We start from the raw sequence: 15,939 nt of genomic DNA, 5'->3' as shown, positions 1-15,939 counted from the left end.
TCAGTTAATCCACAAATGTTTCATGCTTATACATATTTAAAAATATACATTAGGCTTCCTAGTCTATTCCTAAAGTATCTACAGTGCCAATCTTTGGAAAGCTACATTGGGATATATCGACTGCTTGCCTTAGCTTTAATTAAACTCTCTATTGGCTGAAACTATCCAGCTCAAAAAGTATTGAGGATCAAAATGAGATAAATATGATGGGATTTACATTAGAATGGAGAAATTTGGGATATATTTTAGGGAAGAATAAGACTTTATGCAGGGTTTGGACAGAAGCTGGTTTGCTGGCTACAATATTAAAGATCTGTAATAACTGGTCCTCTTTATAGCATGTCTATTGCCTAGAATCCTCTAACGTACAGGAGGCCTTGTTTAGGAACAGCTCACTTTGTGGACTCCACATTTTCCGTTGACGTGGGTCTTGGTATCTTTCTGGAGCTTAGGATGGTGATTGCATTACGGACAGGATTATGAGAAATGTAATGAGTGATATCTTTGTACTGGTTCCCTTCCATTTAAGCCACAGCAGCTTTTCATGCAAATCAGTTTGATGCTCTTTTAGCACAGAATTGATAATACTGTGTACTGAGGAATTTTTTTCTCATCCATCAATAACTTTGCTAGCTTTAGATAGATTTCCCTGGGGAATTCCTAGTGATTCTTTGTAATGATGTCTTTGCATCTAGTAAAAATAACATGATAGGAGAGGACTTTTTCTCCCAGGGCACAATAATTTGATTTACTTTGTGTAGGAATTAGGTTATTTTGCTGTTCTTTTTTCTGGGGCGGGGAGGTGGTAGTGCTAAACATCAGGAAGAGGCCACTATTAATACAACAAATTTTCTTTCAGAAAGCAGCAAGGTTATACCATACAGAACAATGTGTGAATTTCGATATGAAGCATGTACCAGTCCTTGCATTAAGACATGTAGTGATCCTCATGCAATAGCCTGCAAGTTTTTATCACCGTAAGTGTATTTTTTTAATCAACTTGGAGAGCACAGGATTTACTTTTTCATTTGCTATATTGCATATAATATGTAACATTTACAATATTTTAATGGTGACTGAATGCTTGGTGAAAATAGAGATTTCTGTAACAGGTTGAATGTTTAACCCATTCCCCCCTCCTTACTGATTATATGTATTCACTGTTCATGTTAAGCTGTGACTTGCATGGCCGCGCAGTAACTGAAATGTTCCCATGCACATAGCCTTTGTTGCTGCCCAGATGGAATTTTCAGGTCATGTAAAAATTTCCTCCTCAGAGCAATAGTTGGTCTATGCAGCTGTAAAAAAAAATATACTTATACTTTATACTTTATTGTCAACAAACAATTGATACTAGAACGTACAATCATCACAGTGATATTTGATTCTGCACTTCCTGCTCCCTGGATTACAAATATTAAATATTTAAAATATTAAAAATAGTAAAAATTAGTAAATATTAAAAATTTAAATTGTAAATCATAAATAGAAAATAGAAAAATGGAAAGTAAGGTAGTACAAAAAAACCGAGAGGCAGGTCCGGATATTTGGAGGGTATGGCCCGGATCCGGGTCAGGATCCGTTCAGCAGTCTTATCACAGTTGGAAAGAAGCTGTTCCCAAATCTGCCCGTACGAGTCTTCAAGCTCCTCAGCCTTCTCCCGGAGGGAAGAGGGACGAAAAGTGTGTTGGCTGAGTGGGTCGCGTCCTTGATTATCCTGGCAGCACTGCTCCGACAGCGTGCAGTTTAAAGTGAGTCCAAGGACGGAAGATTGGTTTGTGTGATGTGCTGTGCCGTGTTCATGATCTTCTGCAGCTTCTTTTGGCCTTGGACAGGACAACTTCCATACCAGGTTGTGATGCACCCCAGAAGAATACTTTCTATGGTGCATCTATAAAAATTAGTGAGGGTTTTAGGGGACAGGCCAAATTTCTTTAATTTTCTCAGGAAGTAAAGGCCCTGGTGGGCCTTCTTGGCAGTGGACTCTGCTTGGTTGGACCGAGTCAGGTCATTTGTGATATTGACCCCGAGGAACTTAAAGCTTTTGACCTGTTCCACTTGCGCACCACCGACTTAAATTGGGGCGTGCTGTCTGCTACTCCTTCTGAAGTCAACAACACATTCCTTGGTCTTGCTGACGTTGAGGGATAGGTTATTGTCTCCGCACCATGCCACCAGGTTCTTAATTTCCTCTCTGTACTCAAACTCATCATTACCTGAGATACGGCCGGCAATTGTTGTGTCATCAGCAACTTATATATTGAGTTTGATGGAAATATGTAATTTATCCATAATATTTATGTATAAAACTGCTTCAAAATATAAACATCACTCATCTCATTGTTAGGATACTGAGACATTTGCTGAATCATACACTTACCATTTGCCCTGTTGATAAACACCTCCTGGACCCACCATTTCGTTTATTGCCATGACTTGTCCCTATCCCTGCAAGCCTCTCTCACATTCATCATTTCTGTGTCCAGTTCAGCAGATACGCCAGCACCCGTTTCTCTCCCAAGCCACTCACCTAAACTGTCCCCTTCCATCCCTCATTTCAACTTTATGTCACTCTTTTCTTGTTTTTGTGCCTGCATTTCTACCTAAACATCTGCTCTCGTTCACTACAATTCCATGTTATCTGGCCCTCATGTCATGGTGTTTTGTTTTCAAGCTATCTTCCACCAGCTCTCATTGAGTCCATTTAATCACTGAGATCAGTGTGCTGGTCCTGTGACGCATTCTAAAAAAATTCTGCTGAGATTTTAATTCTCATTGACATTTTAAATAATTCCATCATTTCATGATGCTTTCCTTGCTAATCTGTTCCAAATATTAACAGTCCCCAGACTCCTGTCTACTGTCTTGAAAACCATCTCCCCACCTCCAACTTTCAAATGAGTACTTGAATTCCTCAACCTCTTTTTTTTCTTTTGTAGTGCAGAGTATCTGAAAATGAAGTAGAATTTTAGCAGGCTATTTAACCTGCACTTCATTCCCAGGAGATAACTAATTAACTGCCCACTTGTGCCCTGTCTGGAAGTTGTGTGAAGTTGGCTCTTTTGAAACTTACACAAGCTTTTTGGATGAGTCATTCCTGTTATGTCTTGTAACTTCAAAACGTTAAACTAATTCAACGGAAGACCGAGAGTCCAAGAATGAGGGTCTAACTTCGTCTTTACTTTAAGCGAGGCGTGCATGTATCATGTCGTAACGTGATGATGTATGCAATTAATGTTTTTTATATATAATCCATAATTATTGAAATAAACAAGAATGCTTAATCAATACATATGCACACATACACAGGAGATTACTCAGTATAACTGAGATATTAAATGCACAGCAATTCCATTTGAAGCTGAACTGAGCAGTGATGCCTGGTTTTGTGCATGCTTAGAGATGGAATTCCAAGCCATCATTGACCTGTTGAAAGGGGGATAATAGGCCTTGCTTTCAATGCATTGCAAGATAGATATCGTTGAACAGTCTACCCCTCTCCACCTTGCCCACTGACAGTAAAGAGTCAGAAAATTGTGAACACCCATAAGGTTTTACAGCATGGTGATGAGTCCTGCCAAAGTGTTGGTCTCGGCCTGAAACGCCAACTGTACTTTTTTCCCGTAGATGCTGCCTGGCGTGCTGAGTTCCTCCAGCATTCTGTGTGTGTTGCTCGGATTTCCAACATCTGCAGATTTTCTCTTGTCTGTGATTGGAGACAAGCTCTTCTGTCCAACTGATCCATTACCCTTCAAAGTGTCCTCTTGAGCTAGTGCCACTTGCATGCATTTGGTCCATATACCTTGAAACCTTCCTTATCCATATGCTTGCCCAAATGTCTGTTAGATATTGTAATTCTACCCACTTCTACCACTTCCTCTGGCAGCCAGTGTCCATATACCCACTACTGACTGTGTCCCTTTAAATCTTTTTCCTCTCACATTAAGCCTATGCCCTGTAGTTTTAGACACCCTTACCCTGGGAAATAGGCTGTGACCATCCACCTTATCTATGCCCCCTGCTCATGATTTCATAATCCTCTAAAAGGTCCCTCCCCCTCCCTCCCCCCACCGGCCTCCTAAGCTCCAGGGAAAACAGTCCCAATATCCCAATATATCCAGTCTCCGGGTGTCCTGTCCCAACAACATAGTTGTAAACCTTTTCAACATCCTTTCCAAGCTTAAGGATAGCTTTTCTGTAGCTAGAAGACCAGAAATGCATATAATACTCTAGATGCAACCTTACTAATGTTACATGACATTCCAACACTTGTATTCGATGCCTGATCAAGAATGGGAAGAATGTCAAATACCTTCTGCACCATCCTGTCTACCTGTGGCACAACTTTCAGTGAAATATGTACTTGCATATATTGGTAAGCAGTCCTTGGCGAAGGCGGACTTTGAAGGTAATGGTGAATATAACCATCACATACCAGCACAACCTCTGGTTAATTGAAGAAAATAATATTTGAAGATGAAGACCATTTGGCACAAAACTCACAGGCAATGAACAGCAGTGATCCTTCATAATCAGCATCAAAGAGGCAAAGAACCTGTACCAAGCTGCCCTTAGTAGGCATCCATGAGAAACTGCTGCACTGCCTCCAGTGTGCCAGCACAGGTTCAGCTGAGCGAGGGAAATTTTGTTCAAAGAAGAAAACATCAAACCTAACAGCAAACTCATTCTACTGGGTAGCTGTGACCCCTGCCATCCTATGTGCTTCAAAGACGTGCACAACATTGTTGGCCAGAAATAACTACAATTTACAAATCAGTGAACAGGAATGTGGCAGGGAAAGTGGAAACAGACAAAGCAAAGGGCTTTACTCTATGTTCCAGGAAATAAAGTGCTAACCTATTCAATCTTTCCTTATAACTCAACTCCTCCAGACATGGCAACATCCTTGTAAATCTTCTCTGTAATCTTTCAACCTTGTTTGCATCTTCCCTGTTGACCACCTAGGAAGAATGTCAGGTATATAGGTGTATACCACCTATGTACCCGACATCCAAATCCAACACTACCCGAGCCCCATTATGGACAGAGTAACATCCATTCCATTTCCTTGGAATCCCTAGTCTATGACAGCTCAAAGTAGAGAAGAACCCAGGAAGCTAATGAGATCTCTGAGTCTAGAGTGGGGGTACTTGGAGGCCAACTGCACACAACAGAAGGAGTGGACAACATGCCAAAAAAAAAAGCACGCATCCATCTCATTAAATATCACTTGCCAACTTGCAGTAGAGCATATGAATCCCATGTAAGACTCCGCACTTGCCTCAGAACTAGCAGTACTGGAGGGGAAACAAGCTATTCTCATCCCAGAAAGACGATCAAAGGTGACGTGTAATTTGTCACCTCACCACCAGATGGCACATTTTGCAGCATCGCGATTTTGAACATTTCAAGACTGTTTATTGCCATTCTTCAGAACACCAGTGTAAAGGAGAATGAAATGATTGGTACTCTGGATTTAATGAAGCATAACAAAAACACAATAAACATAAAATCACAATAAATATAAATGTAAGAGTAATGCTATAAAACACAATGTACAAGTGTTAGATACATAGACTGATTTTATGTCCATAAAGTGCTGCTAGATGATGTGTAAGAAGTAATGTAGGGGTACCACACCACTATCTCCAAGAAGACCACAACCTTGTTACAGGATTTGGAAGCTTGTGTGCCTCAATGACCTGGAGAACTATGTTCGCTGGAGTCAGACCTTGTGCTTTGGCTCTTGGTATGTCACCCATACCAGACAGGTCAAAGGGTTGAGCAGTCCCACCGGTCCTCCAGGTTTGGGGGTTCAGCTCAGGGCTAACTACCCTGCCTGGTCAAGAAACAATTGTTACAGAAACAGCAATGAAGAATCTTTCTATACAGACAGACAATACCTTCATTGCTGCTCTGTACACCAGTGGCATAACGGGCAGCAAGTATCATACCATTACATGCACATCATAGACATACATATTATATATTGTAGCAGATGAAGCTTTATACTTAAGAAGTAGCTAAGATTTTATGTAAAATGTTTAAATACATACTCAGTTATAACTACCTGTTAAGATGGTAAGGGAAAAGTTTATTTATCTAGAGGAAAAATATTGCAATGTGAAATAGTTGCAGATAATGACAGAAATAATTAGCAACTCTATCAGTGGAAAGAGAAACAAAATTCCGGTCAGTGTAATCTGTTTCTCGCTCCTCAAATGCTGCCAAGTATCTTGTTTATATTTCGCTTTTATTTTAGATTAAGCTAGGGCTTTATTCTTTGGAGAGAAGGAGGATGAGAGGAGACATGATAGAGGTGTACAAGATAATAAGAGGAATAGATAGAGTGGATAGCCAGCGCCTCTTCCCCAGGGCACCACTGCTCAATACAAGAGGACATGGTTTTAAGGTAAGGGGTGGGAAGTTCAAGGGGGATATCAGAGGAAGGTTTTTCACTCAGAGAGTGGTTGGTGCGTGGAATGCACTGCCTGAGTCAGTGGTGGAGGCAGATACACTAGTGAAGTTTAAGAGACTATTAGACAGGTATATGGGGCTTATATGGGAGGCAGGGTTTGAGGGTCGGCATAACATTGTGGGCTGAAGGGCCTGTACTGTGCTGTACTATTCTATGTTCTATGCTATGTTCTAATAACTGTATTTTCTTACACCTATTTACCTTACAGAGGAGCAAGTCTTAATTCTGAAGGTGGTGGATTAGTTGGCTTCTCGGAGTACCCTGGGTAGAATGGCTCAGTGACATGTGGGTTATGATTGGGAGTTATGAACCTCGGGTTATTATTGCAGGGAAACGTTGACAGCCCAACTGCCCCTGAAGGGAAATGGAAGAAAATAATGTCCATGAAGCTTTTCCCCTTCAGTGATTGCCAAATGACTGCAGCTTATTAGCAGTTTAATCACCTAATCTGCCACTAGAAGGCCCAGAGAGATTAAAGAGAAGAGCAGAGGAAGTACGAAGATCTTGTCTGATTATCTGCACCCAGGGGGTTTAAACAAAGTGGCTGCAGAGACAGTGGACTCCTTAATCAAAGTTTAGCTAGATGAGAGGGGGTTCTTTGAAGTATATGAGATTCTAAAGGACATGACAAGTTAAATGCTGAGGCATTTCTGCTGGTCGGAAAATCTTGAATGAGGAATCATGAAGACAGTATGAGGAGTTTGTCATTTAAAACTGAAATGTGTGGGAATTTCTTTTTGTAGCATGTGGCAAGTCTCTGGAACTCCTCATCTCAGGGCTGTGGAGCTGAGATTATTGGAGCTGTTTAAATAGGTGGAGGAATTGTTTTTGAAAGATCATGGAACTGGGGGTTAGAGAGGACAGGCACTGAAGAGGTGTGAAGCCTGATGCTTATCAGCCATAGTCATATGGAATGGCAGGGCAGGCTGACTGGACTACTCTGGTTTCCATTTTCTTGTGTCATTATTCTCAAAGAAGAAGAAATAAACCATTATATATATTTTTTAATCACACAGGGTAGAGGGATGTATGGCACATTGCCCAAAGGACATGCTGTTTGATGAAGTCACACTCAGATGTGTTCATCCAGTGGACTGTGAGTGTCTCCGTTTATTGAATTCCTTGTATTCCATTTCTTTGGTTATTATTCATTAAGGTGAGAGGTAAAAGTTGCAATGAAGATCTTTGTTTACCTTTGAAAATATTTCTTCGTTTCTTTGCTCATGCTTATCACTCAACCAACATTACTGGAACAGATGACTGTATATCACTGTATTGCTGTTTGTGTGAACACTGTACGTAATCCCATTTTACAACTACACAACCACAGCACCAAAGTACTTCATTGACTTTGAACTGCTTTGGGGTCTGAAAAGAACGTGAAAGTTGCTATATAAATGCAGATCTTTATTTATTTTATTAAGTATTGGTAATTCAGCTCGTTGGCATATTATTGTAGAAATATCAACTATAATGCAACTAAATTAAAGCAATACAGTTCTTATAATACTTTATATAGTTAAATTAATTAATGCCTTACACAAATTAAAATAGTTGAGATCTAAAGACATGGTAAAGAGGTATGTCTCTAGATCAGAGGTTCCCAAATTAGGGTCCATGGACCCTTCGGTTAATGATTGGGGTCCATGGCAAAAAAAAACTTTGGGAACCCTACTCCAGATCCATAATTCATAACTGAAAAAAGCACAAGTATGTAAGATTCCTTTTCTTACAATGGAAGCAGGGAAATAATGGCAAATTCAAAGAAAGCAATAAAGTTTTTGGATCCTTGTAACAATGGAAGATATATTAATTGCTTATTTTCTAACAGGTATCAATGTAACTGCAACAGATTTACCTTACCTAACACCAACAACATCTACAAGAACTGAGGCAGTGTCCAGATCATCTACCACACCAATGACTCCAACAGTAAGACAGTTAACAACTTCCATTACTGGCCCATCAACGTCTCGTTCAACAGTTCCCTCAAAACCCGTGGTAACTATTTCTACATCGGCTTACGCAACATCTTTTTCATCCACGGAACTTCCAACCTTAAGTTCTCCATCTGTTGGGGGTAATGGGACAACAGCGGTTTCAGGTCCACGTCAAACCTCCATTTCACCTACTGAAAAGGTGCTGACTTCCATAAGTACTGCTTTTCCAACTAGCAACTGGTCTGAAGTGGTAATTTCCTCAACACGTGTTGCAGAAGCTACTGTTCAACCAGAAGTGATAAAGACTCAGTATAGCACACCCAGTGAAAGTACACCATTGAGCAGACAGACAGAAGTGGAGAAGGCTGAAATCACAACAGAGGCGATTACCAGCCAGCCTGCTGCACCAGTTACCACAAGCAAGGAAACTACCCTCACTCCAGAAATCCCTGTCGTCCATGAAACCTCACCGATTTCTCCAATTTCAGCTTCCTCTCTGAGTGTCCTGGAGACAGTCACCTTGGACCTGTCCACTGCATCACTGACTTCTCCACCTACTCCAACAACACCTATTTCTGCAGCTCCGTCTCAGCCAGATGCTGCAATTACCTTTGGTATCTCAACAATACCCTCTTATTCTCAAACTGCACCACCATCAGTGACTCCATCATCTTGCATAGTAGGGGCACATTAAGCTTTCTTTTCCTTGAACGAAATCTATAAAATAAAAACCTAAAGAAGTGCTAGAATTCTTTAAGTGCTTGTTGGGAATTTGAATAAACTCGGAATTTTTTATATTGACTCATATAGGTTCTCCCCAGGTTACTTCAGGATTCTGTTCCTAGGAAGTATTCAAAACCCAAAGAGTTTGCACAGTGGAACATCTGCCTGGCAAACCAAGGGTAGGGAGTAGCTAAACCAGGAAAATTAACTCAGACCTTATGATATTACCACTAGATGAGTTCTGGCATGGCAGAAGATTCTGCAGCCTTGCAGCATCCAACATATCCATCAAGCCAGTCTTCCAAATGCTTGTTTGTCCAGTATGTATAGGCTCTACCCAAGACAGGGGTTCATAACTTGTGGAGGACCTGTATTAGTATGTTTTACTGTTTGATATGCTGCTTTCAGAAGAACAATAGTTATTTCTTTGTCCATCATGGAGTCATAGAATCCTACCACATGGAAACTGGCCGTTCAGTCCATCACCTCCTCACCCACTAGAGGGAACCATCTGTAATTAGTCTCGGCTTCCAGTACAAGGCCCATCACTTTCTATGTCTAGGCCATTCAAATGCTCATCTAGCCACTTCTTCTTAAATACTGTCAGCCACGCTTTTTCTATCATTCTCTCAGGCAATACATTCCATTTCACTCTGTGTGAAAAATTACCTTTAGATCTTGTCCCCATTACTCTAAATCCTTTTACTAAAATCTACCTCTGATTTGGAGCAAAGTTTCCTGCAGTCTACCCTCTCAATCTCCTCTGTACCCTCTCCAGGATATTTTTTCTATAGTGCAGTGACCAGAAAGTCACAGTACTCCAGCTGAAATCTTGCCAATGTTTCATGAAGTTGGAGCATGCTGTCCCTGCTCTTGTATCCAACACCCTGACTAATGAAGACCGATATCCCGTATGCCTTCTTCACCATGTTACCTGCCTGCACCGTCACATTCAAGGATAGATTCATAGATCTTCAAACCTCAATACTTGATATTGTTCTCGTTATCCCTATTCTACTGATAATTACTCCTCCCAATCAGTTATCTAGTACTAAGCTTTTAGTTTGTCAATTAAGAGCAGGCCAAGTTACTATCATTCAACATCACTGATGTTTCTGAACAGGAGGATACAGGTATTTTCCTGCCAGTTTTATACTTCCTGAAAATAGATGCCCAACCAGTGTGTAGAAGCAGGTGTTCACAACCATTTTTATGCTATGGACAATACCATTAAGCAAGGGGTCCCTGGACCCCAGGTTGAGAACTTCTGGCAGAGTAGCTTGGATAGGTGCAAATCATATGCTTATTCATATACCTATGCAGGCAAATTTACATTGTTAATTAATGAACTGTGGATACCACCCACAAGATCGCCATTCCGATGATAAGATGGTGGTGAGACCTCCTTCACTAGCTACAGTCTCTGTGGGGTAAGTATTCTGGTAAGGTAGGGTGCTCCAGAATTTTAACCAGCAATCCCAATCCCTATCTGACAGCTATGTCCTTCAGGTCCCAGTCATCTTGGCCACTGCTGTGGTTTACTTAGTGATGGTCATTGACCTCTTCAAGTGGACTATATTAAGTGACCCCACAGCTTTAGGATCAGGCTTGAAGTAGTGGTCAACATGACGAAGCGCTAACATATCAATGGAAGAAACTAGTAGACAGATTCCTTTATCCCACTTTGACCTGATGTCCCAAGTCTTTCACAAGATGGAGAGTTGACAAGGTAGACTTCCTGGTTCCCCTTACGACTATGTTGCTCCCACCAGTGGATTGTGCTGTCAGTGGAGGGGGACGTGCCCAGAAAGGTGAGGGAGTAATGTAGGTTGTTGCTGATAGGTATGATTCTGCCAGCAGGAATTTGTATAATTAGTCAATGGAAGAGCCATTCTAGTTTTGGCCCATCCCCAAATGTCAATGAGGAGGACTTTGCAGAGTTATCTTGGCTGGTAACCAAATGTCTAAGGCCTTTAGTGGGAAGACTGAAAGTCACTTTTCTTTTCAAAATGTAGATGTACTGATTAAAGTAAGTAACATTCATAATTAATTTGACTAATTAAAAAAAATTGCCGTGTATTACCCCTAACCATACAGTTCCTCAAGAAGGCATAAAGTCCTTATTCATTTTCTTAGGATTTGGCTCAAAATATATCATTAAGTTCATCATAAAACCTACTCTACCTCATCTAGTGGAGAATGCATAGGGTATCAATTAATAACCTAAAGTAACAGAAGGACCATCTCCAAACCTGAATGATATTAGAAAAAGTAGTTGATTTGAAAGTAGGCTATCTTTTCAATGCATCATATTTCATATTTTTTCATGCTTTTCTTACAACATTGGTGATTATTCAGCATCATGTCTCTGCAGGCTCTGCAGAACATGTCTACCTAATCACCTACCAAATCTTTAGTCAATAATTCCATTGTACACCTTAGTGCAAACTAAAATGCAAAGCTTTTGTGATGTTGTTGACTCATAGAAACATAGAAACATAGAAAATAGGTGCAGGAGTAGGCCATTCGGCCCTTCGAGCCCGCACCGCCATTCAGTATGATCATGGCTGATCATCCAACTCATATTCCTGTACCTGCTTTCTCTCCATACCCCCTGATCCCTTTAGCCACAAGGGCCATATCTAACCCCCTCTTAAATATAGCCAATGAACTGGCCTCCACTGTTTCCTGTGGCAGAGAATTCCACAGATTCACCATTCTCTGTGTGAAGAAGTTTTTCATCATCTCGGTCCTAAAAGGCTTCCCTTTAGCCTTAAACTGTGACCCCTCGTTCTGGACTTCCCCAACATCAGGAACAATCTTCCTGCACCTAGCCTGTCCAATCCCTTTAGAATTTTATACGTTTTAATAAGATCCTCCCCTCAACCTCCGACTCATGTGAAAGCTTCTTCATTTTCATGTTTCTCCACTCTCCAATGCCACTTATTATACTCTCTTTATTTATTCTTGGCCTCTCTATTTCTACAATCTACAAGCTTGTGGTGGACTCAGTTTGTCTTTGGGCTACTTCCATTTAAAGACTTTTATAGAATTAGTTTTCAATTAAGAAGAATCAGCTGCCTAATAGAGAAAGCATCTGAGTTTCATTTGCCTTTAATCATTTGACCTGAGTATTGGGTAGTTTAACAACAGGTAACACAGATTTTATTCTGGGATGATCCACTGAAAATTCCAACCTTGGTTTTTAGCCAACTTCCTATGGACTGGCATGAATATAGATGTATGATTTAAGCTGAGGTTAATAATGTTCTCCACAATCTTGGCTTATTTTAATTATTGTAATTTTTTGAACTGTGTTGGCAGGCCTGATCTTACATTTCTAGATTCAACCTAATTCACCATTTTCTATGTCTATTCCAAGACTATGAATAGAAATTGTTTAACATAGAGAAATAATAAATCAGGAAATAGTCTTAATCGTGATTGAGTAATTTTCTAATACATACCATGGCTGGTGCCATATAGATGCTACGATTGTAATTCCTGGGTCATGTTTGTGAGGTTACCTTCGAGCTACACAATAATCTCGAGCACAGCTTTGCTTCTGTATCCACCTGCTCTAACGTCAGAATCAGTGCTTTAAATTGTGAAGTCTCTTTTCATGCAGGTTTGTTTTCAGATGGAGGAGTGTGTGGATGGTAGGTGGTTGTATTAGTACTTGTGTGTATGCAGGAGTATGTCACATTATCATCATACAGTATGCGGCAATGGATGCACAGACTTGGTCTTCAGTACAATTCTATAATGTAGTGCATGAAGTAGTTGAAGATCACATTAGAATTTATTGGACCTGGAGTTGTGACTTTATGCTCTTCTTTCTAAAGTGATTTGGTTTGTTTCTGTGGGTTTTTGTTTGATGAAATAAGCACTTCAGCAATAGATGCTCTTAACTGATACTCTTAATTAAATGGACATAGATCTTATAATGTTCACAATAATTTCCACAATTTGTGCCAAAGTGCCATAATTATTTGTCAAATACTGATCTGTATTTGAAACAGAGCACTGTAACAGATTTGTCACAATCCAGAGGCCTTCTTACCAAGTATTACCCAAAGCTTCTTAGTGAATGCACTATATTTATCTTCTGACCTTCTTTACAATTCTGTATTATTTTTTCCAGTGTCCTTTTAATGTGACACAGCCAAGCTGTGGTTTTTTGGGAATGCCTGTCCAAGTCAACAGTGATAGGTGCTGCCCACAATGGGAGTGTCCATGTGAGTACTGGCTTTGGATTTGTTCTGCACCATATTAGGCAATATTTTTACAGAAAACCTTATCACTCACATCAGGGTGCAAAAGGGGGAGAAGCACAAATATAAAACAAGTATATTTGTTTCTGAAATTGGAAAGCTAAAAGTCTACAGATGCTGGAAACCTGAAATAAAACAAAGAAAATGCTGGAGTAGCATCTGCAGAGAGAGAGAGAAATGAAGATGATGTTTCAGATAAATGACCTCCCATCAGATCATTAGGACATTACTTCTTACTGTTCTTGTGAGTTGGTTTGATTATCTATTCCAGTTTTAATTCAGTTTATTTGAGTGTAGTGTCATCGATTCTAAATGTACAGGTGTAGGACTCTTTGAGCCCCAGAGCTGTCGGTTGGTTTTGCCACTGCACAGTCCGTGGAGTCCAGTCTTGCTGAGATTCCCAGCACTGCATTATGGAATTCCCTTTCATACCCTACACCAGGGATCCAAGAGTACATTGTTTTTCATTGGAGAAACTGTTGTTTTTACTTATGATATTTTAACATTGGTTTAATATATTGAATCATTTAGAGTTTTTATGTTAACTCTTGCCTTTATAAAGAAGAGTAATTTTAATTTATTTTTGATTTTAATAATATTTTAATGCCTGAATTTCAGACATTTAACAACATTTTTGACTGAAGCCAGAACTCTACCTGCATCACTGCCTTTCTACCTTCCTTGCGTATTACAATACAGAATGAGTATACCTAGCCCATCGAATCCACACCGTCTCTCACCAGAGCAAGGCCACTCCACTTTCCTCATTTCCCTTTTCACCACCAACTACTTCTCTCTCACACTTCCGTCAACTCATTTTTGATTCTTTTACCACTCACTTACACTAAGTAGTCATGCACCTCACCAGTTAATCTACCAGCATCTCAACTGGGATGTGGGATCAGCCAGCAGAAACCCAGCAGATGACACAAACTCAACTCAGCAAAGTTATGATTGGACCCTGGTCACTGGAGCTGAGGCAGTAGTGCTAACTCCTGTGGGTGGGGTGATGTGGGCCTCCATACTATGTCAGTTTGGCAAGCCACATGAAAACAGTGTAAAAAGAGACCTAATGTAATAAATCTTCTTATCCTATTTATCCCTTTCCTTGCCTGGAAACTGTGAACCACAGGTCTCCAATTATGTTTACAATCGTCCCATGCAAATACAATATTACATCCTACAGTTCTGTGCAAAAGTCCTAGTCACATACAGTATATATAGTCTTGTACATATATGTACATAGTAGAAGCCTTAGGGTACCTAAGACGTTTGCACAGTAATGTATTTGTTAACATGAAGAGGGAGATTGTAAATCTGGCGAGAGCAAAAATGTTGTGAGTGGTAACGGTGGATGTTCATGGGAGAGGTGTGGGACAGGTGGTAGAGAAAGAATACTGGGGGTGGGGTGGAGGGTGTCATGCGTGCAGACACACCCAGCCGTGAGACACCAGGCAAGGCCACTTGCTTCCAAACAACTGGTTTATTGTTCATAAGAGAATGTCTCTCTGGTGCTTCCTGCTCCCTCCCCTCTCCCTTTCCTTTTTCCCAACCATGATTCTTCTCTCCCTGCTTCCCTTCCCACTCTCAGTCCACAATAGGGACCCAGGTTTATCTTCACTCAGATGTGTCATGAAAGTTGTTTTTGTTTTGTGGCAGCAGTACAGTGCAATACATAAAATTACTACAGTACTGTGCAATAGTTGTAGGCACCCTAGCTATATATGGTATATGTGCCCAAGACTTTTGCACAGTGCTGTTTATTTCATAACTTTAAAAAATTTAAAATAATTACTTTATTAAAAATTACCTTGCCAGGTCGCTGCTCAGTATTCTCTGACCTACACATCATTACATTCGATGGCAATGATGTTGGAGTTTATGATGCTGCAGCCTACGTACTGACTCTGTTACCACAAGAAACTATTGTTGCCCATGTTGAACAGTGTCCAACCCGTGAGGTAACTGATGACTTTTCTAAAACTAGAATCTAACGCGGTAAAGAAATTTAGAACTTACATTAAAAAACTGTGCATTAATTTAAATTAGCAACCGTCATCAGAGTTCCTAAAATTGTATGTTAATAATCATCAGTGTTATTAAGTGCATCTGTGTTATTAAGGTTGGTGGCATAGTGGCATCAGCGCTGGACTGCGGGGCAGAGGTTCCGAAGTTCAAACCCAGCCGGCTCCCCCCGGCACGCTTTCCATCCGCGCGGGGTTCAAGAGCTGGTGATCTCTTTGGAAAAAAACTCACCTGGCAGAAGGCAATGGCAAACCACTGCTGTGACTTGTTTTGTACGCAAATTCCAACTACGTCAGAACGGCGTGGGAGGAAGTCGTCCGCTACCCGCAAAAATTCCAGATGCGACCGACATTATTATTATCGTAGCTGTTAAGTGAATGGGCAAGGATTTGGCATTTGGAGTAGACAGGGAGGAAATGTGAGGGTATCACCAAGAAATAGAACAGAATATTGTTTAAATGGAAAGAGTCTACAGAATATTGCTGTACACAAGGAATCC

The 15,939-nt window shown here is 40.5% G+C and overlaps 1 protein-coding gene across 1 annotated transcript in view; it reads left to right on the top strand.

Moving 5' to 3' along the window:
* The window catches only part of otogl (otogelin-like), a 171,535-nt gene that overhangs the window by 110,652 nt on the left and 44,944 nt on the right, over positions 1-15,939 (top strand). Inside the window, exons 34-38 of the mRNA XM_072269291.1 lie at positions 860-977; positions 7,495-7,574; positions 8,310-9,097; positions 13,286-13,379; positions 15,234-15,376. Coding sequence (XP_072125392.1) covers positions 860-977; positions 7,495-7,574; positions 8,310-9,097; positions 13,286-13,379; positions 15,234-15,376 — 1,223 coding nt within the window. The remainder of the gene's footprint in view (positions 1-859; positions 978-7,494; positions 7,575-8,309; positions 9,098-13,285; positions 13,380-15,233; positions 15,377-15,939) is intronic.

This window comes from Mobula birostris, chromosome 9 (genome assembly GCF_030028105.1).
Source record: "Mobula birostris isolate sMobBir1 chromosome 9, sMobBir1.hap1, whole genome shotgun sequence".
Classification (NCBI taxonomy): Eukaryota; Metazoa; Chordata; class Chondrichthyes; order Myliobatiformes; family Myliobatidae; genus Mobula; species Mobula birostris.
Note: the sequence above shows the minus strand (reverse complement) of the source record. Positions and strands in the feature narration are given on the sequence as shown.